The 24,274-nt window shown below is 38.0% G+C and overlaps 2 protein-coding genes, 1 long non-coding RNA gene and 1 pseudogene across 5 annotated transcripts in view; 3 read left to right on the top strand and 1 right to left on the bottom strand.

The window, feature by feature from the left end:
- Positions 1–8,300, top strand: part of LOC136406376 (UDP-glucuronosyltransferase 2B31-like) — a 39,438-nt gene extending 31,138 nt beyond the window's left edge. For both annotated transcript variants that reach the window (XM_066386391.1, XM_066386390.1), the window contains exon 6: positions 8,021–8,300. In XM_066386391.1, the coding sequence (XP_066242488.1) occupies positions 8,021–8,300 (280 nt within the window). The remainder of the gene's footprint in view (positions 1–8,020) is intronic.
- The window catches only part of LOC136406380 (uncharacterized), a 43,031-nt gene continuing 26,952 nt past the window's right edge, over positions 8,196–24,274 (bottom strand). The window contains exon 2 of the long non-coding RNA XR_010751667.1: positions 8,196–8,405. This is a non-coding gene — a long non-coding RNA (uncharacterized lncRNA). The remainder of the gene's footprint in view (positions 8,406–24,274) is intronic.
- LOC136405542 (etoposide-induced protein 2.4 homolog pseudogene) lies at positions 12,541–17,379 on the top strand (annotated as a pseudogene).
- Positions 19,357–24,274, top strand: part of LOC136406375 (UDP-glucuronosyltransferase 2B31-like) — a 27,447-nt gene continuing 22,529 nt past the window's right edge. For both annotated transcript variants that reach the window (XM_066386389.1, XM_066386388.1), the window contains exons 1-2: positions 19,357–20,140; positions 21,731–21,879. In XM_066386389.1, the coding sequence (XP_066242486.1) occupies positions 19,372–20,140; positions 21,731–21,879 (918 nt within the window). In that variant the 5' untranslated portion in view covers positions 19,357–19,371. The remainder of the gene's footprint in view (positions 20,141–21,730; positions 21,880–24,274) is intronic.

Raw genomic sequence — 24,274 nt, 5'->3', positions numbered from 1 at the left:
AGAAGCACTACTAAAAATAAAGATAAGTACATTATACTAATAAAAAGATTAATATTTCAATGCAATACAAATTATTAATTGCTAACCCCTATTAATATAATCAATCCCCAAATAAAGAAGTAAAAAGAGACAAAAAGGCAAAAATACAAGCCTTTAATCATAATAAAGGGGGTCTTTGGGTTATGGCAGTCTAGACATACATTTCATGTTTACAAAGCTCACTCCTATAAAAACTTTAAAAAAATGAGACTTGAGTGTTTCAGCTTACACCATCAGCGTCGTACTTACAGATAATGTGGGCAAACTAGTTTGGTTGTGTGTGGCGGAAGAATACGCAGTAACACAGCATATGAGTGAGGAAGTTGACATCCCCCAGTACACTTACTACGCCATTTTGGACAGTTAAAAGTGCACGCGTCCCATTTGTGTTAGGCTAGGTTGTGTTTTGACTTACACCAAAATTCGGGTTACATCACTGTTGTAGGAACGAAACTGTGTTGTAACCCAAGGACACCTATACAATGTTTTTAAGATCTTTTTGTATAATATAAAAAAGCTGACAAATACACAGAAAATTTCAAACAATTCTTTTTTATTTAGAAACTAAATTTAATGTGGTAACATTGATCAATAAGAGTACACAGGTTTCAGGTAAATATTTCTATAGCATTTGAAATGTTGATTTCACTGTGCACCCATCACCCAAAGTCAAATCATTATCAATCACCACTTATTTGTCTCATTTTCCTCTCCTCTTTCCCAGCCCACTCCACTTGGTAACCACTTTATCTACATCCATGAGTCTCCTTTCCTATCCCACCTATGTATGAAATCATATAGTTCTTAGCTTTTTCTGATTTGCTTATTTCACTTAGTATAATGTTCTCCAGGACCTTCCATGTTGTCATAAATGATGTTATTTCATCATTTCTTATGGCTGAGTAGTATTTCATTTCACATATGTACCACATCTTCTTTATCCAGTCCTCTACTGAGGGACATTTTGGTTGTTTCCATGTCTTGGCCTCCATGAATAATGCTGCAAAGAACACAAGGGTGAATATGTCTTTGAAAACCAATATTTTTGAGATATTTGAGTAGATATATACCCAGTAGAGATACCCAGATTGTATAGTTCTAGGAACTTATCCATTCCTTCAAGATTGCTGAATATGGTGGCATATAATCTTTCATAGTATTCTAGTATGATTATTTGTATATCTATAAAGTCTGTGGTGATTACTCCTATTTCATTTTGGATTTTGTTTATAAGAGTCATTTTTCTTTTTTCCTTAGTGAGTCTAGCATGAGGTTTGTCAACCTCATTAACTTTTTTAAAGAACTAGCTCTGTTGTATTAATTTTTATATGGTCTTTTGTACTCTATTTCATTTAGTTCAGTTCTAATTTTTACTATGTCCTTTCTTCTGCTGATTTTGGTCTGCCTTTGTTCTTCTTTTTCTAGTGCTTTAAGATGTAATGTTAGGATGTTTACTTAGGATCTTTCTTGTTTCTTGATATAAGCTTGTAATGATATAAACTTCCCTCTTATTACCACTTTCACTGCATTCCAAAAGTTTTGATATGTAGTGTTGTTACTATCGTTTGTCAGTGTATATCTTCTGATCTCTGCATCTATTTCTTCTTTGACCTAGTCATTTTTTAGAAGTATGTTGTTTAATTTTCACATTTTTGTGGGTTCCTTTACTTCCTTTATGCAGTTGAATTCTAATTTCAAAGCCTTATGGTCAGAGAATATGTTTGGTATAATTTCAGTCTTCTTGAATTTTTTGAGGTTAGTTTTGTGGTTCAACATATGGTCTTGCCTTGAGAATGTTCCATGCATACTGAAAAAAAAATGTATAATTTGATGTGCTGCGATGAAATGTCCTGTATATGTCTATTACTCCATTTGGTCTAGTTTGTCATTTATGACCAATATTGCTTTATTGATTTTCTGCTTGGATGATGTATCTAAAGATGTCAATGATGTGTTGAGATGTCCAACTATGATTGTGTTTTTGTCTGTTTCTTCTTTGTTGTTCTGTTAGAAGATGTCTTATATATTTTGGAGCTCCCTAACTCAGTGCATATATATATTAAGAAATTTTATACCTTCTTGATATAGTGTCTTCTTTATCATTATGAAATGTCCATCTTTGTCTCCTGTCAATTTTCTTGTCCTGATGTCAGCAATGCCAGATATTAGTATGGCTACACCTGCTTTTCTTTGGGTATTATTTGCTTGAAGAATCATTTGCCAAACTTTCACTTTGAGTCTACTTTTGTCCTTCACCTTAGATGTGTCTCCTGAAGGCAGCATATGAGCATATGATTGGGTTTGCTTTTTGATCCAATCTGCTACTTTGTGCCTCTTCATTGGTAAGTATCATCCATTTCAATTTATTGACACATGAGGATTTCCTATAGCCATTTTATGATTTGTTTATTGGTACCTCTAAGTATCTTTTGGTTCTTCTTTTTTGTGTTTTTGTCAGTTGTTTTTCTTTGGTGGTATTCTATAGTTCTTTCTTCTGTGTCCCCATTTTTTAAGCTGTGTTTCAGTATTTGTTTTTTGTGGTGGTTACCATTATATTATTAAGAAAAAAATTTTTCATATATACAAGAGTTGTTTGTCTTATGAGAGTTTCTGCCCTTCCTCCTTTTTTGCTACTGCAGATTCTTATCCTCTCTATTTTTATCTTATTGTTGTCACACATTATTTTTGTTTTATATTGTAACCATTGTTGGAGCTTTTATTTTTAGTTTTATGTTGGTTTGTTCTTTGTATTCAGTACAATAAACCCCTGCTGTTGGGGTTTTCTGTTGATAAATTACCGCAGTTTCTGTATTGCTAGAAAAGCTTTAATTCTCCATATTTGAAGGATAACTTTCATGGATATAATGTTCTTGCTGGTAGTTCTACTTTTTCAGTACTTTGAATGTTTGGGCCCACTCTCTCATTGTAGAGTTTCTTTTGAGAAGCCTGATGGGCTTTTCTTTATATGTTATATTTTTCTGTCCCTAGCTGCCTTAAAGATTCTTTCTTTGTCATTGAATTTTGACAGTTTTATTGCAATGCACCTTGGAGAAGGTCTCTTTGGGTTAAGGTAACTTGGTGTTTTGTTTGTTTCTTGGATTGGAGGTTTATTTAGCTTCACATAGCTAGGTGTTCTGTTTGCTTCTTTGATTCAAGGATATAACCCTTCCCACTAGCTTGGGAAGTTCTCATCAATTATTTGTTTGAATAGGCACTCCAGTCCCTTATCCCTCTCTTCTTCTTCTGATATGCCCATTATTCTTCTATTGCTCTTTGATGGAGTCAGATGATTCTCATAGAGCTCTTTCATTTCTTTTCATTCTTGAGTCTTTCTCTTCTTCCCTCCATTTCATCTCTAATTGCCAGCCTTCAATGTCACTGATTCTCTCTTCTATCTTGCCTGATGTTTAAGCTAAACTTGCTAGCACATATTTTAATTCACTATTAAATTCTTCATCTGTTTTTAAAGTTTCAATCTCTTTGGTGAAGTACTCGATTTATTCATTATTGTGTTTTCTGAGCTTATTAAATTGCTTATTATTGTTTTCTCATATCTTACGAACTATTTTTAGAACTTCAATTCTGAGTTCTCTATCATTTAACTCCAAGGTTTCCTCAATGTGATTGAGACTGTTTCTGGAGATTTTTATTTTCTTTCTGATCTGTGTTTCTTTCTTGTGTAGCCATAGTATTAATTTTCTTATGCCTTGATGACACTTGAAAATGGTATTATTAAGCAATTTAAAAAAAAAATTTAATTAGTAAAAATATATAATAAAAAGCAAAAACCCAGAACAAAGATCAAAAACAAAAAAAATAAGCCTGACCAGGCAGTGGTGCAGTGAATGGAGCATCAGACTGGGATGTGGAGGACCAAGGTTTGAGACCCCAAGGTTGCCAGCTTGAGCGCAAGCTCATCTGGTTTGAGCAGAGCTCACCAGCTTGGACCCAAGGTCGCTGGCTCGAGCAAGGGGTCACTCGGTCTGCTGAAGGCCCGCAGTCAAGGCACATATGAGAAAGCAATCAATAAACAACAAAGGTGTCGCAATGTGCAACAAAAAACTAATGATTGATGCTTCTCATCTCTCTTCATTCCTATCTGTCTGTCCCTGTCTATCCCTCTCTCTGACTCTCTCTCTGTCTCTATAAAATTAAATAAATAAAATTAAAAAACAAACAAAACAACCAAAAAAAAAGAGAAGAGAAAAAAATTCCAAGCTAATTAAAAGGGGGTTGTGTTGCACTTCCAAAAGGTTTTTCTGTTTCTTTTTTCCAGTAGGTGGCAATGGATTATAATTTTTAGCTTTGTGAAGTTCACAGGTTGACCTCCACTGAAATGTTGCTGTGACAATGATGGAAGCAGAGCTGTGGTTGCAGTGATTTATGGGGTGTGTTATGAGGGCTTTATAGCTTCAGCTATGATGATCTCAGGCCTTGGGTGCTCTTCTCCACATTTTAAGAGACCAGGTAATCAAACCCAAAGCACCTCTGTTCTTCAGGGGAATGAGTGGCCCTGTAGAACAAGCTGAGTGATAATTCTTGCCACTCTCCATATCCCATGAGGGAGTGAGACAGGATCTGAAAGGTTGGAGGGGCATCCTTTGTTCTTCTCTCTCTTGTCCCAAGTGCAGGCCTCCAGCAGACCATGGGAACACTGTCACTGAACCTGTATTCTGCCACAACTTTGAGGCAGTATCTCTCCAACTGACCCCCATATCTCTCCTCCCAGGAGATAAAAACTCAGCAGTTCAGGTTTTTCTCTTCTATGGAGTCCTACCATGAGTGCTTCTTATCTTCCTCCCCCTATTTTAACCCATCCCATCTTTAGTCTATTCAATGCGTGTATCTTTTCAGGCAAGCCTGCAAGCCCAGCTGAGGTTTCTTTGCTGAGTTATAGCTGTTCAGCTTATTGAAATCTCAAGGGAAATGATCAAGTGTATCTCTCAAGCCACCATTACTCTGACCCATACACAACTTTAAATGCAACCTATTTAACATGTATACATCATTAGAGAACATATATTCTTAACTGCATAAGGAATAGCAATGATTTAAACCTACATGATGGGGCAAAACCAAAACTCAGTATTTGAAAAAATTTTCAAATCATAGAGAGTACATGTCCAATCATACTAGAATTTAATTAGAAATAAAATAAAACCCTAAACCAAAAATATCTTTAAATTTTGGAAATTAAACAACATATTTCTAAATAACTCAAAGTCAATACTGAAATCATAATCATATATGCACTTTCTTCTCAGAAATTCCCCTTTTAGAGATATAGACAACAGAAATGTATAAATGTATAAATCAAAAAACATACACACAAATATTTATATCAGCATTAGTAGAAATAACTAAAAAATATTAGCAATCCAAATATTCATTGAATATTATGACACAATAATCTGTGGTACTATAATACATTAGATACTATACAGCAATGAAGTTAATAACTGCTATATAAAAGAAAATAACAAGTATTACTATATTATTCTAATATACAAATATTAAAAACTAAACTATGTTGTTAAAATTAATGAGAGTAGTTAAGTTGGGGAATGCATTAATGACTAAACTGTCCAAGAAAACAGGGAGCTTCTACTACTTTGTGGTATCTTTGGTACATTGGTAGGTCAAGTTCATAACAAATTACTAGGTAAGTATGAAATTTTGAGCTGTTTACTTACGATATATGCATTTGTCCTATTTTGTATATTAAAATTAAGGGTATACTCTACAAAATGTATTGTTTTGTTTTGTTTGGGGAAGCAGTGAGTTATCTGAAAGACTGATTTCTGTCTTTGCTCACAATTTGTGTAGCTCAGGCTCATGTGAGAATTATAACAATTTCACAAGCCAACAGCATACAGATTAATATCTCTTAATATGCCAAATAATGAATAACATATACCAAAGAAATGACTGGTTAATCACACTATTTTTCCAGGCAAGGGAAGATGAAGGAATAAAGTCCAAATTTAATAAAGAATCGGTAACCAACTAACAGCTTCTTTCCAATTACCAGCACAAGAGTTAAAGCTCCCACTTGCTATAGCAGGTTGCTGGGGAGCAAAGTCACCAGCAGTGAAGGTTGTTTGATCTCTTTCACAGGGCTGCTTTGGTGTTTATCACCACTGTCTAGGAGACATGTGTCACCAAGACAGGAAGCAATGTTCCAAGGAGTTATTAGATGAGTGAAGTCATCCTACACAAACCAAACCTCAAAATCGTCCTCACAAACTCTATATATTTATAGTCTAAATGTATCCTGGCCATAGTTGTTTCTCAGTATCTTCTTACAAATAAGCCCATGGCAGGGGACGGGGACGACTGCTTATGAACAAACACCAGATGTAGAATGATATCCTGTTAGTACTTTTACATCAAAAAAAACTTTTTTAATCTTTGTCATATACAATTGGATTAATAAACATCACTTAAGCCATAAAGAAGTGGATTTGAAATCATATTAAACCAATGCACATGTATTTAGAAAAATAGGAATTAAATATGGAAAAAATAAAAAACAGAAATAATGCATAGGAATGCTGTAAGTGTGGCAGGAAAAGCTCTTCTGAAACATGACAATGACATCAAGGCCTCCCTCAGAAGTTGAAAGCAGCCTTGCTGTGTCTCAGGGAAGACTGCTCCACGGGAGGGACAGAGGACAAAGCACAAAGGTGCTGATGTGGAAACACACTTGGCAGCTTCAGTGAACAAACAGCCAGAGTGCCAATGTGCCTACAATAGAGTGTGCCTAGGACAAAGTCATAGGAGAGCAGGTTGCCATGGTTGTGTCCATTGTCAAAATGCAAAATTTGAAGAAATAATTGGCTGTATTAAGCAATTTGTGAATTAGGCAATATATCATATCATTAGTGATTAGAAGGGTCCTCAGAGGGGTTGTACAAAATGGAAGGTATGTATAGAAAGAAGGGTGTAGCAGTGGAGTTATCAGTGAATGAAAAGATTATCTTCAAAAATTCCATAAGCATCATCCTAAAACTACATTTTACCATCTGATTCATCTTAAGGAAAGAACATCCAAACCTACCAAAAGATTTTATAGAAGTTAATTTGAGCAAATAACTGAAGAGCTGCCCAGACACAAGATCAACAGATGAGAAACTGCTCTGGAGAATGGCAGTTCGGCAGTACAGCAGTTAATGCATTTAGAATCAACAGAGAAAACAAAAGAAATGTTACATGAAATCCATTAGAGGTAGATTAAGGAGACAGAAGAAAGCAAAGTGGAGGTATGTGGGGGGGGGGGGTTAACTCTCTGAATTGAATAAAAAGTAAAATGGAGAGATACATATACTTCTTTCCCATTGGTAGTTACTGAACGGTTAACATTTAACACTTATAGTAAATAGAGCTGTTCTGTGGTCAATGAGAGTTTTGTGGTCATTGTGCTCTGGTGCCTGTGGTTATACCTCCAAGAAAGTACTCTGGAATTTCAGAGGTATATTATCCTAGATGTATAAGAACGATGAACACTCCCACTTCAGGTAAAGATTAACCTCTTACTAAAGAAACTATATGCCTGGGATGAAACTACACAGCAGTACCAGTCCAGTTAAAAATTTATGATCGATAGTCCAATGTAGTTACTTTGGGTCATGAGCTTGTCAGGCTTGCTATGTGGTTTCCTGACACTGTCAGGTCTGCTGTGTAGCCTCTTTTTCATTCATAAATATAGTCCGTAGAATGGCTCCTATCATTTCCTCTGGTAAAATGATATAACTTTCCCACCTGATCATCCATCTTCAATTTTTTAAATATTTGTCATCAAAAAATTCCAATTTAAAAGCCAAACATTCCATGATAAGCCAAATAAAAATATACTTCTGTAATTCCATGACATTTATTTGAAACATATACGTATATGACTCTTTAAAAAACTTCATGGGCATGAGTCACATAGGCAAATTAACTTCCTTTCAACGCTAGTATCTTTGTGTTTCTCCTTTAGATATAAGGAGAATGTTATGAAATTGTCAAGAATTCACCATGACCAGCCAATGAAACCTCTAGATCGAGCCGTCTTCTGGATCGAATTTGTCATGCGCCATAAAGGAGCCAAACACCTGCGGCCAGCCTCCTATGACCTCAACTGGGTCCAGTACCACTCTTTGGATGTGATTGGGTTCCTGCTGGTCTGTGTGGCAACGGTTATATTTGTAATCACAAAGTGTTGTCTGTTTTGTTGCCAGAAGTTTGCTAAAACAGGAAAGAAGAAAAAAAGGGAGTAGTTGTTTCTGAGGCTTGAAGCTGATCTGCCTCATAGATGGGACTCCTTTGGTTTATTCCAGCAGTAAGTTATAATGTAAGGATCCCTTTTTCCTGTGACAAAATGACTTTTAACAATTTAGCTTCTCAGAAAAAAATTTGTTTTCAAGTGATTTACTACCTGTTTAACAGGTATAAATATGTCACGCCAAAGATAAAAACTGGTAAAATAAATAAAGCAAGCAAGCATATGGAAATATATTTAAATTTGCTATTTTAATTCCAAAATTACATCAAAAACATGAACTTAACTGTGTTTCAAACATTACACATGGACATAATAACGTTAAGTAGTCTATTCATATATCAATATGACTTTGCAAATTTTCAGAATATTTTGACATTTTGGCACAATATTCTGTAGTTTTATCTTTTGCTAAAGAAACAATTCAGTAATGAGAATTGTGTAAAATGATTCATCCTTCCATTTTATTTTATTCCTTGATTTTACTATAGATCCAGCCTCAGTATCAGGACGCAGGTTCAAAACCCCAAAAGTTGCTGGCTTGAGTTCAGGATCATCAACATGATCCCAGGGTCATTGGCTTGAGCCCAAAGGTCACTGGCTTGAGCCCAAGGTCACTGACTTGAACCTCACTCCACACCCCAGTCAATGCACAATGAGAAGCAATCAATGAACAACTAAGGCAACGCAACATTAAGTTGATTCTTCTCATCTCTCTCTCCACCCTCTCTCTCTCTTCCTGTCTATCTCCCTCTATCTCTCAAAAACAAAGGAAGGAAAGAAGAAAGGGAGGGAGGAAAATTATGTGAATTTAGAAATATAACAACAGCTAGATGCTTCCTATTATAAAACTGAGCTATTTATTAGAGAAATGCAAATCAAAACGGCAATGAGATACCACCTCACACCTGTTCGATTAGCTGTTATTAGCAAGACAGGTAATAGCAAATGTTGAAGAGGCTGTGGAGAAAAAGGAACCCTCATACACTGTTGGTGGGAATGTAAAGTAGTACAACCATTATGGAAGAAAGTATGGTGGTTCCTCAAAAAACTGAAAATAGAACTACCTTTTGACCCAGCAATCCCTCTACTGGGTATATATCCCAAAAACTCAGAAACATTTATACGTAAAGACACATGCAGCCCCATGTTTATTGCAGCATTGTTCACAGTGGCCAGGACATGGAAACAACCAAAAAGCCCATCAATAGATGACTGGATAAAGAAGATGTGGCACATATACACTATGGAATACTACTCAGCCATAAGAAATGATGACATCGGAACATTTACAGCAAAATGGTGGGATCTTGATAACATGATACGAAGCGAAATAAGTAAATCAGAAAAAACCAGGAACTGTATTATTCCATACGTAGGTGGGACATAATAGTGAAACTAAGAGACATTGATAAGAGTGTGGTGGTTACGGGCGGGACGGGGGAATGGGAGAGGGAAAGGGGGTGGGGAGGGGCACAAAGAAAACAAGATAGAAGGTGACAGAGGACAATCTGACTTTGGGTGGTGGGTATGCAACATAATTGAACGACAAGATAACCTGGACTTGTTATCTTTGAATATATGTATCCTGATTTATTGATGTCACCCCATTAAAAAAATGAAATTATTAAAAAAAATAAAAATAATATTAATAATAATAAATAAATAAATAAATAAACTGAGCTATTTATAAAAGACTTGGGTTTTCAGTAGCTAATCCTCCTTATCTCACAGCCCCTTAGAAAGATTCACCTGTTTGCTTTCACTCTTGTTTCAGCCTTTGCTAATGGATGTGGGGTCTCAAATGTAAGTTTGATAATACAGAACCCACATTCTGCAGGGAGTTATTAAATTTTTATTTTCTGCATATGCACATGTCCATATATACACCCCTTTATTACAAAACAAGGCACAGGATCACTTAGCTATTTACAGATACAGCAGCAAGTCAAGGTGTTTGTTGAAGGCAATTTGAAATAATGATTATTTTTCTAGATAACCACAGCAGATCAGCATGTCTCATTCCTCCTCTGTTTCCTCAGCAGCCTGTTGTTTCATTCCTCCCATTAACTGGATATAAAAACATGAAATCCTCTGGCATGACAAAAATATACAAACAATCCTCTCTTTCTTTTAAACTTAGGCACATTATGATTGATCATAATCAATAGCAATGCAGAGAATACAAATATCATGTAAATTTTATGGTAATAGAAACAAATCAATTCACAAGGATTCTCAAAACACTCTTAAAACATAACACAAGGACTGAAGTGGTCCAGGTGAGAAAAATCATTCCTGTCTTTTTTGTCAAGAAGACCACAATTTACATCTTACAATAAACATTCTCCAGCTTAAGACATGAATTCATTTTAGAAACAAATTTAAACTTCAATGCTGAAGAAATTATAGGGCATATTTATCAACAAATTTTCCATAGAACTCTTCCAGATATTTGAAATATTTTTTATTTTTATTTTTATTTTTATTTTTATTTTTTTTGTATTTTTCTGAAGCTGGAAACGGAGAGAGACAGTCAGACAGACTCCCGCATGCGCCCAACCAGGATCCACCCGGCACGCCCACCAGGGGCGACGCTCTGTCCACAGGGGGCGATGCTCTGCCCTCTGGGGCGTCGCTCTGCTGCGACCAGAGCCACTCTGGCGCCTGGGGCAGAGTCCAAGGAGCTATCCCCAGCGCCCGGGCCATCTTTGCTCCAATGGAGCCTTGGATGTGGGAGGGGAAGAGAGAGACAGAGAGGAAGGAGTGGGGGGGGGGGGGGGGTGGAGAAGCAAATGGGCGCTTCTCCTATGTGCCCTGGCCGGGAATCGAACCCGGGTCCCCTACACGCCAGGCCGACGCTCCACTGCTGAGCCAACCGGCCAGGGCTAATTTTTTAAAAATTGAAAAAAAATAGAACATAGTGCCATAGCAGATAATAATGTTAAAGCATGCATATAGGCTTGATTTTCTTCGAACCTACCCTGTTACATATGTAACAGATACAGTTTGGTAATCACTGTATAGTATGAAATTTTACAAATCACACACCAAAAGACAAACACTCCAAGACAAAAATAAATGGAGGACACGAACAGGCAATTCACAGAAGTAAAAATGGCCAGTAACAAAGAAAAGATGGCAAAGGCACTGATTGTAGGTCAATGTAAATTGAGTCAATAAATTGTTACCATCAGAATATGAAACGTCCGCAACTCTGCAGGAAGAGGCTGCAGTAGCTGCTGAAAAGTACCCACCTCCACGCTGAGGGCGGAGACGCGAGTTCTGGACGCAGAGGCTGGCAGTGGCTGTCCCGCGCCCCAGAAGCGGGAGCTGGGTCTTCAGTCGCCCGGCAGCCTCCAGGACCCCAGACTGTGTGAGCGGCAGTGAGCGCCGCCTGGTGGGCGCGCGTCCACAACTGCACCTGGCGACCGCTTCCTTGCTAGTCGCTGGCTGCGGTGGGCTTGGCCGCCCAAGGCTAACGCGTGGCAGCAGCCTGTGGAGGCCGTCCTGGCGTCCTGGACTACGCCATACTAGGCAGCAACAAATCGGTCTGCAGAGAGAGGGAGACATGGCGAGGCACACGTCCGCCGGGCAGGGTCTGCGCGCCCACTGGCTGCACCTGCTCGGTTCCGCCCGGAGTGCGCGCCCCACGCTCCCGCGCCCTCGTCAGCCGCTGCCGGCTGCCCAGATGTGCTGTGTCGTTGTTCTGGCATCATTCTTTCTAGCTCCCCGGTTAGGGATGCCGGCGTCCTGGGCGACCTGCCTCTCGTGTTGGCCAGCGCCGGATGCTTCAAGAACCAAAACGCAATTAACCGCTATGACATTGTCTTTACCTTCGCTGGGCACGCCCTCAACTACCCCCAGCTGCGCAGACGGCAGAGTGCTGGGTGGTAGCTGGGGTCCTAGGCTGCCTGTGGAGGCTGGCACTGTTGGTCGCTGCAGGTCTGGGCTCTGGGTACAGTGGCAGTCTGTTGCCCTTGAATGCCTTTAGTGGACATTCCTGCTGTATTCAGCTGTGGAGCCGCATCCTGACTGTGCACCTTGTGGGGAGTGGCCCACTGTGGCTGACTGGCACTACTGTGAACAAAGCCAAGTTCTGTGGCTCTTCAGCCACCTATAGGTGCCACCACTCCCTGCAGTTGCTGAGCCCAGGAGAGCCAATTTCTGTCACCGACTAACGCACAATATCAGATTCTGGGTCACACCACCCCATAAGGCCTCAAGTGGAGGTGGACATGGGTTGTTTGCTTCATGCCCTACACCTCCCTTTGAAAACAAATGTGCTGCGGAGAGCGGGAGAGCTGAAACTCTTAGGACAGCCAATCCCAGAAAGCTGTGAAGATAGTGCTGTCCTTGGCAGCAGTCCAAGAGTTAGACTCTTTAACACTCCAGCATGTTGTGGGGGCTTCATGGCCTCAGCTGCCAAAATTGATGGCACATTTCCCAAGTACTGACTGACTAGTACAGTCTGACTTGAGAAAGATGTGGATTGTCATATTCTAAAACTATATTTATTTGAAGATTTTTTTCAGTAATGTACAGAAGAGCCTTGGATTCTATAATGAATACATGGATTCCTGCCTGACCAGGCCGTGGCGCAGTGCATAGAGCGTTGGACTGGGATGCAGAAGGACCCAGGTTGGAGACCTTGAGGTCACCAGCTTGAGAACGGGCTCATCTGGTTGGAGCAAAGCTCACCAGCTTGGACCCAAGGTCACTGGCTTCAGCAAGAGGTTACTCTGTAAAAAAAAAAAAAAAATACATGAATTCCTTTTTATAAGGAATTTATTGGATGACAGTAGTTATTAATAGGCTATAGTGATCTTTCTGAGAACTGCCTGGTGTTTGCAGCACTTAATGTCTTCAACATAGGAGCTGTAATGTAACAGGATTTTGTGACAGCTTTTTTCCATCTCCCCCAATCAAAAGCTTTCTAAATCATTCCTGTTACTCCTGGAATTAAGAGTAGTAAACTTAGTCTTACTGAATTGATTATAGATGATATACTTAAGGACAGTGTATTGTTTACTAAGACATTCTTTGGATATTATTTATACTTCAAATGTTAAAATATATTCTACAGAAATAAGTATTCAAAATGTATATTGGTTTCATTATTTGAGAAGTGGTCATTCATTTTGAAGTAATATAAAAGTTAAATATTTACCATTTAGCAAGATAAAGCAAACCAGCTTTGTAGTATGTTATTTTTTTATTATAAAGTTCTCATTTCTTCTTAAAGTTAGCTTTATGGTCTACCTTATGTGTACACATGCATTTTCTAAACTCTATACTATTATTTGGCTTGCTTAGGACAGAAGTCCAAGTCCCAAACATCAGCTTTCCTCCTGTCCTATTTATTTATTTATTTTTCTAAACAGTGTTGCTTTTATTTTGGCTTCACAGTATAGCCAAAATTACATTATTAATTCAAGCAGAATAGTGAACATTCTTATATCCTGCCCAATCTCAGGTACAAAACTTTGACTATTTGACTAATGTTGCTTATTATTGCTTTGGTGTAGGTAAATACCCTTTATTGGATTAAGAAAATTTTGTTAAAATTATTAATTTGAGAAAACAAAAAAATTTTTTAAGCGAGAGAGACAAAGATGGAGAGAGACAGACAGGAAGGGAGAGAGGTGAACAGCATCAATTCTCCACTGTGGCACCTTAGTTGTTCATTGATTGCTTTCTCATATGTGCCTAGCCTGGGAAACTTCAGCAGAGCCAGTGACCCCTGGCTCAAGCCAACAACCTTAGGCTCAAACCAGTGACCTTGGGGTCATGTCTACATTCCCACAGTCAACCCAGCAATCCTGTGCTCAAGCTGGTGAGCCTGTGCTCAAGCCAATGAGCCGACGCTCAAGCCAGTGACCTTGGGTTTCAAACCTGGGTCCTTCGTGTCCCAGGTTAATGCTCTATCCACTGCACCACCACATGGTCAGGCAAGAAAACTATTTTTATGAAGTGTAATGTGGAATAATGCTTTCAAATAAAATTTAAACATACTTTTTAATCCTGTAATTCTTCACTAGGCTCTATCATAGAAAAACTTACACAGGCACATATTTGTATATAACATGCTCTCTCAGGTACCTAAATTATCAGTTACTGAACACACCTTCAATGAAAAGGATGAGGTATACAGTAATTACAGAGAATATTATGAAACAGTATTATGTTCTCATGTCATATTGCTAGATAGACAAGTTCTAGGGAAAAAGAAACAAACATAAGTATGATAGTCTTCTTTGGAAATAAAACATGTAAATTTGTATAAACACAGAGTAAACATTCTTGATGAATACACAGAATTTCCAATGCTGGTAATTTAAATGTTTATATATAGCATCATTGTTTGACATTTCACAATATGGTTTTTGTAAAGCCAGTAGCAGCGGCCACCATCACAGCCACCTGACCCGTGCAGGTTCGCATTTGATTCGGACAGATGGTAATGAAACAATGGAGCCAAGAACTGGTGGGCCATTACCTTTAATCCTAGCTCACACCCAGCAGGCGAGAAATACGCACAGTGGGAAAACACTTCCCTTTCCATTCAGGGCTCCCAAAGCCACTGACTTATCTGAGTATTTCTACAATCAAAGGTTTCTACCTCACCAGCCTCATTCACCTCTGTACCCCATCTCCTCTCTGCACAAACTAACTTCTCCTTCAGCACTCTGCCATCTTGGCTGCTTCTCCTATGATATACTAATAGCAGGATCCCAGAGAGAGTGCCCACGGTCTGCCCCATTTTATACTGTAAAAATTAAAACCTTTAAGCCAGTATACCAATAAGGAAGTCTTTGATACAAAGCCATTTATGTGAGGCATAAATGGGATTCCTCATAAGAGTGCACCACCCCACATCATGCAACAGTTAAGGGTGTAGGGAAAAGTTTAGTGTTGAGAAGATTTTAAGATTAAAAGGGTGGGTAAGGCTTAGTCTTAAAACTAAGCCTTAGGCAACTGACAGGCGGTGGCACAGTAGATAGAGCGTAGGACTGGGATGCAAAGGACCCAGGTTCAAGACCCCGAGGTTGCCAGCTTGAGCATGGACTCATCTGGTTTGAGCAAAGCTCACCAGCTTGGACCCAAGATTGCTAGCTCAAGCAAGGGGTTACTCGGTCTGCTGTAGCCCCACGGTCAAGGCACATATGAGAAAGCAATCAATGAACAACTAAGGTGTCACAACACGCAACAAAAACTAGTGATTGATGCTTCTCATCTCTCTCTGTTCCCGTCTGTCTGTCCCTCTCTATCCCTGTCACTCTCTCTCTGTTTCTGTAAAAAAGAAAAAACAAAAAACAAAAAACTAAGCCTTAGGCTATAAGGACCCTGCCTGCTTATAGCCTGTCCCCATATCCAATGCAAACTATAAGCGAGCAAACATATACATCATATTTGCAAACTTAGTTGACCCACAGTTTTTATGTATTAAGTGGAATGAAAAAGTTATTAGTGAAATAAACATATTGATTCATGATAACAAGTTCCAATATTTTAATATTGTCTTTTCAATTTGTTCATGTTATTCAGAATACTCGAATTGACAAAAAATCTGGTATACTATCTATTGTATCAAAGTGGGGATCTTTTTTCACAGTTAAAAAAATCTTTCATTTAATATCTCTAGGAATGAATATAAATATATTACAATGTTTACTAAATATTTCATTACATGAAAATCTAAATTCATTATTCTTAACAATTCTACTGTTTTTGAATGTCAATATTTTCTTAATTTCATAGTAACTTAGTGATTTTTGCTGGCTTCCTTTGAAAGGTTATATTTGTGCTGATTTTGAAATATAACTACAAATACTTTGACAGTCCTCCCAACCTGTCTCCTCCCATTGAACTTTGGCAGACCTTACAGTGGTCTCATAAAAAAACATGCAATTAAAAGTGATATTAGCTTCCAAGGCTCTGATTTTTAAAAAAAGGCAATACATTCTGTTTTTTTCACTTTTTCCCCTCCATCTGGGGAATCTGTACCATCTCAAAGCTAGATGCTCAAATTCAGCAAAAGAGAGAGGCGCATCATCACAAAAGGGCAAGTAGTGTCCTGGTGCAGAGGAGAGCCCAGAGCATAGAGAGGAAGAGATTGAGCCAGGTATTGTTATGATTTTCCAGTGCTATGCTTGGAATGCTGAAATATTCTGGTCCAGTCTCCCCTTGTTTTGTCAAAATGTTTGTTCATGTGCTTCAGTCAGTAACTGCCCAAACTGTTGGTGATCAGTCAATAGTGAAGGTGTTGGTTGTAGCTGGAATTCTCCCTCATGTCAATTTTCAGTGCACTCTGGGTGCTTCCCTTGTTTTTTCTTAGCAAAGCTGTAAATGCGAATAGACTTTAAAATATAGCTGATCTGGAAATTAAGGTATCAGGGAGAAAGCTTCACCCATTCCCTAGTGTCAGCAGAATCAGTGCTGACATTCTCTTCAATCTTATGCTAAAAGCTCTTTCCTTTATCCAGGGGATGTTTGTAAGTATCTTTTCCATCCATCTTTTTAGTTTGTCTGTTTGTTTGGTTTTTGTTTTGTTTTGTTCTTTTAGAAAGAGACAGAGACAGGAAGAGAGAAAAATGAGAAGCATCAACTAGTAGTTTTGTCACTTTAGTTGTTCATTGATTGCTTCTCACATGTGCCTTGATGGAGGGGGATATAGGCAGCTCAAGCCAAGCTAGTGATCCTGTGCTCAGGCCAGTGACCTTGAGTTCAAGCCAGTGACCTTGGGTTCAAGCCAGTTACCTTGGGCTTCAAGTCAGTGACCATAAGGCTCAAGCCAGTGACCTTGGAACCATATTGATGATCCTGTGTTAAAGCCGGTGACTCCTTGCTCAAGCTGACAGGTCTGCGCTCAAGCTGGATGAGCCTGCACTCAAGCTGGAAACTTTCGGGTTTCAAACCTAGGACCTCAGTATTCTAGGTCAACACTATCCACTGTACTAACACTGGTCAGGCCTTCCCATCCATCTTGTTGATCTGCTGGTGAGTCTCTTGCGTATGTTTCTTCTCTACTCCTATACTGCTTTGAATATTGTTGGTCAATAAAAGAATTTAAATGAACCAACAGTTGTCAAACGTAGAGAGGAACTGGCCTTACTACTTCAGCTTTGGTTTGGCCTTGGCTTTCCTCACAGTGATGCAGTCTTCATAGGTTATCAGTGGCTACCTCTTCTCTAGCCTCTTTCCTTTACTCACAATCCATGCCAATGAAGCAAAGGCCCATGGTTGAACCTCCTCTCCTTGGTGGTTTTCTTAAGCAACAAACTTTTCCACAAGATGATCTACCTGCAGTCTGTCCCAAGTGGCTCAACCTCTGCAGAAAAATTTCTTTCACCAGATCATCTCCTGCTAAACTGAAGGCTTCTGTAGGCTACTGAGTCCCTTGCCATTCAGGGGGGATGAGTGGGTTTGGAAGAAGGCTTTGCAGCTCTGTCCTTGTTCATCTCCCCCACCAGGGAAGGCAGGACGCACTCTGCCAAGGGCCCTCTGCATTTTCCCTTCCCTGTGAGAAACTGGGATTTTTGTCTCTGATGCACATAAGGCACAATCTTCCTGACACCAATATGTGGACTTTTAACACCTGTGAGTCTAAAAGGATCACAGGGTTTTCTGCAGCTCTATTCTAGCGTTGGCCAACCCCTGTGCTTGGGCTGAGTTGAATATTTTTTCTCCCTGAGCCATGTATCATCCCACCTCCCTTTTCGGCTTTCCACCGCCTCTGGGTTAATGAATTTTGTAATTCTAGCCGTTGTATTTTGTGGACCTGTTATTTTTGTTGTTTTCTGTGAAGCACATAACATTGGATGTGGGAGGTAAAGGAATTTCTCAGTTGTTCCTGGTCACTCCCTTTACAGCCATCACTGTCTTGTTTCTTATAACTCAGGTTAGGTTTATGTCTCTCTTGACCCACTACAAAAAAGTATTAATAAAAATAATAATAAGCCTGAAGAAATGAGACAGGAGGAAAGATCCCACAGCCAGATCTGCTAGGTTTTGTGGACTGATCTCTCCTCCCCTTGAAGGGGAAAAAATCTTTTTCAACTGATACATTTGAAGTTGCCTGCCTATGGGGAGGTACCAATTTTGGAAGTGCTACTGGAACACAGAATGCTCAGAGAACCTGAACTTCTGAGCGCTGGAGGTCTAAATTTACTGTTGGTCACTGTCGAGTCTGTCTGCTGTTTATTGGGTGCAACATATAGGAACCAAGAGGTAAATTTATTAAACTCATTAACCTGTGATTGGGGTTTTCCTGCACTTTAAAGAGACTAAATATAGGGAAAGGAGCCAATGTCAAAACAGTTATATGATTTTAAAACATCACAAATCAACATAAGCTGGTTTACAATTAATTAATTAATTAATGAAAACATATGTTTGTGGCTGTTTTTTGGGGCAATATGCTATGAAAACATGGAGAGTCAGAATAACAATCAGAGATGGCGAGGGCACCCTGGGGCAAAAGCATTGAGAAGATGAGAGTCCAGGGGCCTCTCCCGCTGACCCGAACTGGAACAGTCGGTGCTCTAAACAGCAAAGCAGCAGGATGAGATTCAACAACAAGAAAATGTTTAGGCTCTCAACAGAGATTAGAGGTTAGTATGTTCCTTGAACTTTATTTCACCCCCTGAGAACTTCTGTCTGCTTCCTTGAGTTATTTGTACTGGCTAATAAATATCTGAGTAAGGCTGAGGACAAGGCTCCACTCCTTGGATCTGCTGACCAGGACAGTTGCCTCCCCTCAGCCCCTGGGAACATTTCATCTGGCCTTTGAGTAGTTCACTGTCACAGTGAAAAGTTGTGCCTCTATATGAGGAAGGGGAACCAAACGACAGATTTGCTACTCTAAGTAGTTCATTGTCGTTGCAACATTTCTTTGTGTGGAATCTAATAACTATGGCAAGAACAGTATGACATGTTTTTGTGACACCATCACCTAAGTATTTATCTACTTTTTGTTTTTTCCAAATGCTGTGACTGTTTTCACTTCAAGGTGTAGAAGTTATATTTTAACTTCTTGATTGATTTCTCCTTGGATATAAGTATGAGCAATGGCAGAAGGAATCAGTAATTTGAAAAGAAGGATGTGTTCCACCAGGATGTCTACAAAGTGGATTTCAGTTCTGCTGCTGCTACAGCTGAGCTGTTCCATTAGCCCTGCGTGTTGTGGAAAAGTGCTGGTGTGGCCCACAGAATACAGCCATTGGATCAACATGAAGACAATCCTGGATGAACTCGTCCAGAGAGGCCATGAAGTGACCGTTCTGACATCGTCAGCTTCAATTCTTGTTGATCCCAACAAAGCATCTGCTATTAAGTTTGAGATTTATCCTATATCTTTAACAAAAGATGATTTGGAGGTTTTTTTCATGCAGATTATCAATAAATGGACAGATCTGCCAAGAGATACATTTTGGTCATATTTTTCACAACTTCAGGAATTTCTTTGGGAATGTTCTGACTTAATAGAAAAGCTTTGTAAAAGTGTTGTTTTTAATAGGAAACTTATGACAAAACTACAAGAATCAAGGTTTGATGTCATTCTTGCAGATGCCATTGGACCCTGTGGGGAGCTGCTGGCTGAGCTTCTTAAGATTCCTCTGGTGTACAGTCTCCGCTTCTCTCCTGGTGATAACTTTGAAAAGCGTAGTGGAGGACTTCCATTCATTCCTTCCTACGTACCTGTCATCCTGTCAGAATTAAGTGATCGAATGACATTTATGGAGAGGGTAAAAAATATGATATATGTGCTTTATTTTGACTTCTGGTTCAAAACATTTAATCAGAAGAAGTGGGATGAGTTTTACAGCGAAGTACTAGGTAAGTCATCTTTTTGCTTGGTAGCATAAAGTCCTAACTTTCGTAGTGCCTTGGAAGGTGAGTTTGTATACATTGCAGTGAGAGGAATTTGACTTTTATAAGTGAAATAATTAAATAGTACAAATTATTTTAATAGGCTAATGTAATTAATTAGGTTAATTAATAGGCTAATGTAACAGCTCAGCTGTAGCAGCAGTACTGAAATCCACTTCGTAGACATCCTGGTATAACACATGCTTCTTTCCAAATTACTCATTCCTTCTGCCATTGCTCATATTTCAATCTCATAAATATTATAGACATTTTTAAATTATAAGGTTACTATGAAACTTATCGTTGACTAATATAGAACATCTCAGGAGGTTAGAGACCCCAAATTGAAGCACTGAGAGTCCTCAAATTTAAGCAATTACATATTCATTCTTCTTTATTTGGTTTTTTGTGCTGGGCTTTATTTTATAGAAGAGTTTTGGATCCACTGCAATGTTTGATAGAGATTTTCCAAAAATGCCTTTCCTCCTCACAAGCATTGCTTTCTCTGTTGTCAATATCCTCCACCAGAGAAGTACATTTGTTACAATTGATGACAATATATTGATATATCATTATCATATCATCTAAAGTGCACAGTCAACATCCAGGTTCATTCTAGGCATTGTCTATTCTATGATTTTTTATAAAATTATAAAGTCATGTATCCACCATTATCATATTGCACAGAGTAGTTTAACTGCCTAACAAATCCTACATATCAATTGTATGATAATTTTTTCATCTTCAATGAAGGCATTAAAAATTTCACTAAATATTTTCATCAAAGTACAAATGCAGATTGAGAAGTTACATATTTCTAGCACAATTGTCTATGGAGCATTGAGGAAATTGTTTCCATTTGTTTCTCCTCCATTCTTTATGTAAAGATTAAACTGTTTTTGCCATCTTACCTGAAGGAGTCTTTGACAATGGAAAAATGTAATGGCTCTATCACAGTTTCAGAAAACTATAATTTAAGCTTTCTAATGATTACATTTTTTAAGTGCTTACAAATCATTGTTTTAAAGGTCTAAAATCTTGTTGCAAGAAGGATAATCAAGTTATATGTCTATATTTTTTGAAAACTGTATCTTTCCATTAAAAAACAAAATAAGCCAAATTAAGAGTGAGCACATCTAATTCCATACTTTATGAAAAGTTTTCAGATGTATTTTACAAATAATTTTATTTAATCTTCAAATATTATTAAGCTCCTAATATGAACCAAATGTAATAGTGCCCATATTCTCAAAAACCTCACAGTTTACTTGCAAAATCTAGAAACAAGGGAATAGCTTGCTAAATTGTAAAATCTAAACTGAGTATTCTATGAAAAGGCATTTCCATGTGTAGGGTGAATTGATTAAGGAGCTGAAATCAGCAGTAGTTAATTTTGAAGCTTTACAGAGGAAAGAAGTATATGTTTAATTCTTTAGTGCCTAGATTAATAATAGTTTGTGATTTGTACTCTACTGATGTGACATTAAAGATAAAAGTATATTATAACACACACACATATTTCCTCAACATTTTTTTCTTGCTTTATTTTCCCTTTAGGAAGACCCACTACATTTTACGAATTAATGGGTAAAGCTGAAATGTGGCTCATTAGAACCTACTGGGATTTTGAATTTCCTCGTCCATTTCTGCCACATTTTGAATTTGTTGGAGGGCTCCACTGCAAGCCTGCTAAACCTCTGCCTAAGGTAAACCTATTTTTGTATGTTTTATGTTGTTTACTTTGCACTTTCAGTAGGAATGATTCTGTGTTCTTCACTTAAAACGTCTGATCACTCTGAGAACCATATGGGAATCTGCGTAAATTAGACACTCATAGATTTTATACTATTTCAAGAATCTGAATGTCACTATCATTACAGAATAAAAAATTATACTTGGGAGACTTTGGAAACAGGGTCACTTAAATTAAGGCCTTTCTTATTCAACACATAAAAAAGTGTCAGGCATTCATTCAAAGAATATTTTTAAAGTGACTACTATAGTCCAGATATAAGTTCTGGATATACAGAGAAACAATGTGGACACAATTTATACCCATAGATACCTGACATTCTACCTGGAAAGACAGAATATAAGTAATAGAAATTGTCTGAATAGTATTATAATAAGGAAAGACTACAATGCTAGAGAATATCCAGCAGAGATTAGAGGAAGTATTTTCATATCATTGATAATTAATTAAGAACTGAAGGATATGCAGTAATAGGAAGACAGAATGAGGAGAGAGGAAGACACACAAAAGCTAACGGAGGAAAAACAATGTCAGTTCCCAAGAAGTCCAAGTACAGTGTATCAGGAAGAGTCTGAATAAAGAGGCAGATGATGCTAGAGAAGTAGCTAGAGATAAATTTTAAAGATTTTGAAGCATCTAATGAAAGCATTCAGGAGTCACTGAAAATGAAAAAAAGGACTAAAAAAAAAGATATGATCAGATTCTCTTTTCTAAAAAGCCCTCAAGATGCAATCACTGCATTGAATTACAAAGGGACAAGAGTGGAAAGGCAAAACTCTGGGAAGTTGTTGCAAAAGTTCAGGCAATAGGTAGTGGAAACTAGACATTAAAGATATGATGACACCTATTTATAATAATAATATCAACCTCATATTTCTATTTAATAGAGAAAATACTTAATACACATAAATTACTTAAAATGTCTCTGGCACATAGTGACACCAAAGTAATATTAATTACTGTTACTATTGTTGTTTTTATTAGTATTAAGACTGTTTTAATAGCTTAATATATGTCAGCCTATAATTTCTTATTTAATAAAAATTGGTTTCCAGCCCTGGCCAAACAGCTTCATTGGTTAGAGCAGTGGTCCCCAACCCCCGGGCTGCGGACCGGTACTGGTCCGTGGGCCATCTGGTACCGGTTCGCAGAGAAAGAATAAATAACTTACATTATTTTTGTTTTATTTATATTTAAGTCTGAACAATGTTTTATTTTTAAAAAATGACCAGATTCCCTCTGTTACATCAATCTAAGATTTACTTTTGACGCTTGTCTTGGTCACATGATACATTTACAAATTCCTTGTTTTTCATGAATTATTAGAATCTCAGGTGATTTCTATACTTTCTTTTTAAGAAATAAGAATTTGGCAAATTGCAATGATATTCATTAAAGTGCTTATATACTTTTACTTCATAATAAACTTCTATAAAACTATACAGAGAAAAATAATGAAGATGTGCAAAAATGCATACAAATTTCACATCGAGGACATACCTGAATAGAGACTAGAGGTGAATCTTACTGCCTTTGTTATCTTTTTCATGCTTTTCCAGATGTCCTGGAACACATGATGGATTTGTGTTATTTTTATAAGTATGTCACACAATGAGAATGACCAGTCCATGATAGTGATTACTCTATAAAGAAGAGCTATATGATATTACCATAGTACTATAGAAGACTATTTTCCACAGCATAGTGGAAGACGCAATTGGCAGAGAGCTAGACAAAACATCAAACATAGCAGGTTAGCACATATTTTGTATGTTACATGTATTACATATATATTTACAATATTATTACAAAAAGCTAAAAAAAAAGAAAATGTCAATAAATTTATAAGAAAACAGAATTTTTTTAATTTATTCATTTTAGATAGGAGATAGAGTGAGAGAGAGAGAGACAGAGAGAGAGAAGGGGGGAGGAGCAGGAAGCATCAACTCCCATATGTGCCTTGACCAGACAAGTACAGGGTTTCAAACCGGTGACCTCAGCGTTCCAGGTCGACGCTTTATCCACTGTGCCACCACAGGTCAGGCTAGAGTTTTTTTTAATCTATGTGTAAGTGAACCCATATAGTTCAAACCAGTATTGGTTAAGGTTCAGCTGTATAGTTTGAACTGAGCTCTCAAGAGGGTGACCAGATTTCTGCTGCAGGAAGCCCAGCTCTAACTCTCCTACTTGTGGGGCAGGTGCTCTCTGTAACACTCAGTGAGATGATGAGGCCCCCTCAAAGGCAGTTACACATAGCATATTCTACTAGGACATCCATGCTACAGCGAAAATTTATTTCAGAGTGAAAGTTGTCATGCATAAAGAAGACAGAAATATGGTCACTCAAA

Source organism: Saccopteryx leptura, chromosome 5 (genome assembly GCF_036850995.1).
Source record: "Saccopteryx leptura isolate mSacLep1 chromosome 5, mSacLep1_pri_phased_curated, whole genome shotgun sequence".
Classification (NCBI taxonomy): domain Eukaryota; kingdom Metazoa; phylum Chordata; class Mammalia; order Chiroptera; family Emballonuridae; genus Saccopteryx; species Saccopteryx leptura.
Note: the sequence above shows the minus strand (reverse complement) of the source record. Positions and strands in the feature narration are given on the sequence as shown.